The following is a 2,135-nucleotide window of genomic DNA, read 5'->3' on the forward strand; positions in this document are numbered from 1 at the left end:
TCATCGGCCTTGTCGCGCAATCGCCCATCCCCGCAGGCACCCCGCTCATCGCCTCGCCGCCCGTGCTCCTCGTCCACCGCGCCTTTTTCGAGCGGCCCCCCGCCGACGCCGCCATCCTTTACGACCAGATCCCCGCCCTGCTGCCGGCGGCCGCGCGCCGTGCCCTGCTGCGCCAGATGGGCGGCTCGGTGCGAGGCATCGTCGCGACGAACGCCTTCCAGGTCGACGTCGGCGGCGACGCGGCGGGCGGGCATCATCACCATTTCGGCGTGTTTCCGGCCATTTCGCGGCTCAACCACGACTGCGGGCCAAATGCCGCAGCCTGGACGGGCAAGACGGACCTCGTGCACCGGGCGTTCGCTTCGAAGGACATTGCGGCCGGGGAGGAGATTAGCATCTCGTACGTCGACGCGCTGGCGCCGCGCGCCGAGAGGAGGGCGCGGATGACGGGGTCGTGGGGCTTCGAGTGTGCGTGTCGTCGGTGTGCTGGTGGTGACGAGAGTGATGCTAGGGTTGCGGAGATCAAGGCGCTCGAGGCGAGGCTTGGTGATGTTGCGGCCAAGGTGACGATGGGGGATATTGAGCGGTACCTGGGCCTGATGAAGGAGGAAGGGCTTGAGGGCAAGATGGCGGGGGCGTACACGACGGCGGCGCTGAATTACAGCCTTTTCGGGAAGCAGGGGCTTGCTGTGAGGCATGCACGGCTGGCGGTGGAGTGCGGGTTGCGCGAGGAGGGACCTCATGCTGCAGACGTAGCGGCCATGAGGGAGCTGGCAAAGGCGCCGAAGGAGCACTTTACCTGGAGGGGGAGGGTGCGGTGAGTAGGCTGGCTGTGTAGGCTGCGGCTGAATGTCGCATGTTGGGCATTGTAAAAGTGCGAAGAGTATCCTCTTCGCCCCTACATCGTCGCGTTCCGAATGATGCCGTTCTCGCGGATCAGCAGCGGTGGCCCGTCGGGCGGTGACATGCCGTTGCGGTACATCCACAGCCGCGAAAGATCCTTGACCTTGACGACCCCCTTGCGCCGGTGCCTGCCGACCTGATCTCCGTGCACCTCGACCTGTTCTCCCACCTCGCCGCTGCCGAACCCCGTGTCACCGAGCCACGAAATCTCGAAGGCCTCTCGGGCGTTCTGCCCCGCCGCGCCCTCGGCACCGACCTGTACTTCGCTCTCCATAAACTCATTCTCCTCGGCGCACCGCGTCAGCTTGTTCGTCACAGGGTCTCTCTCGAGCGGAAACATGCCGTCGAGGTAGTGCTGGCAGAACTGGTGACCGCCTCGCTCCGACGCGCGGACGAACAGCCGGCCGATGTAGCGGGGCATCGTGCGGTTCGCGGCGAGCGAGGTGCAGAAATGCAGCACACCCCAGAGCGCCACAAAGTCGGTCGTGTGCGCGTAGTGTTCGACGTGGCCGAGGGCGCGATCCTGTGCGGCGGTCGACGTGCGCGTTGACGTCAGGGAAGAGACGTCTTTACGCAGGCTCGGTGGGCCGCTCGAACGTGGCGTCGACGAGACGCCCGTGTTGATCTTGCCGTTTGTCTTGGGCGTGCCGTTGGACGTACCATTTGTCATGGGCGTGTCTTTCATGTTAGACTCGCCGTTGGTCAGCTCGCCGTTGGTCTTGGACTCGCCGTTCGTGTTGGCCTTGCCGTTTGCCATGTCGCCTAGGCGAGACGCTGTGGAGCGGCGATCGAAGGAGGGGGCATTCGTCAGCGGCGAGATGGGGCTGCCGTCGGGCGTCGGTTGCGTCGTCTCGGTCGTCGTCATGGTCACGGCGGCGGCTGGGTCCTGCTGGGCGAGAGCCTGGGAAAAGACGTGCCGGTGCGGGTTGTTGAAGTGGTTGGCGGCGTTGCCAAAGGTGTAGACCTCAATCTTGGACAGCAGATCCTGGGGCAGCTCTTGCAGCAACCAATCGAGCACGAGCCCGCCTTCGATGCCGCCCTGCGAGTGCAGGATGAAGATGACCTTGGAATACTGCGGGTCGTACAGCTTGTCCTTGAGGATGCGGTAAGCCATGCGCACGTCGTAGGTGGCGTAGCCAAAGTTGCGTTGGATGAGGCACTCGAAAACGTCAAAGATGATACCGGACGTAATGGTTGTGGATGCCGAGGATGGGACGTTGGAAGGTCAACGG

General features: G+C 64.4%; 2 protein-coding genes across 2 annotated transcripts; one reads left to right on the forward strand and one right to left on the reverse strand.

Annotated features, from left to right (window-relative positions):
• Positions 1 to 176: 176 nt before the first annotated feature.
• Positions 177 to 619, forward strand: VDBG_07501 (Mcg1p; the record flags this gene model as incomplete). The annotated part of the gene is made up of 2 exons (XM_003001996.1): positions 177 to 481; positions 613 to 619. The coding sequence occupies 2 exons, from the start codon at positions 177 to 179 to the stop codon at positions 617 to 619; spliced, it is 312 nt and encodes a 103-aa protein (XP_003002042.1).
• A 279-nt stretch (positions 620 to 898) lies between these two features.
• VDBG_07502 (conserved hypothetical protein) lies at positions 899 to 2,017 on the reverse strand (the record flags this gene model as incomplete). Its single annotated transcript, XM_003001997.1, has 1 exon — positions 899 to 2,017. One exon carries the CDS (start codon positions 2,015 to 2,017, stop codon positions 899 to 901), a length of 1,119 nt encoding a protein of 372 aa, XP_003002043.1.
• Between the last annotated feature and the right edge of the window lie 118 nt (positions 2,018 to 2,135).

Source organism: Verticillium alfalfae, genomic scaffold, assembly GCF_000150825.1.
Source record: "Verticillium alfalfae VaMs.102 supercont1.10 genomic scaffold, whole genome shotgun sequence".
NCBI classification, from domain to species: domain Eukaryota; kingdom Fungi; phylum Ascomycota; class Sordariomycetes; order Glomerellales; family Plectosphaerellaceae; genus Verticillium; species Verticillium alfalfae.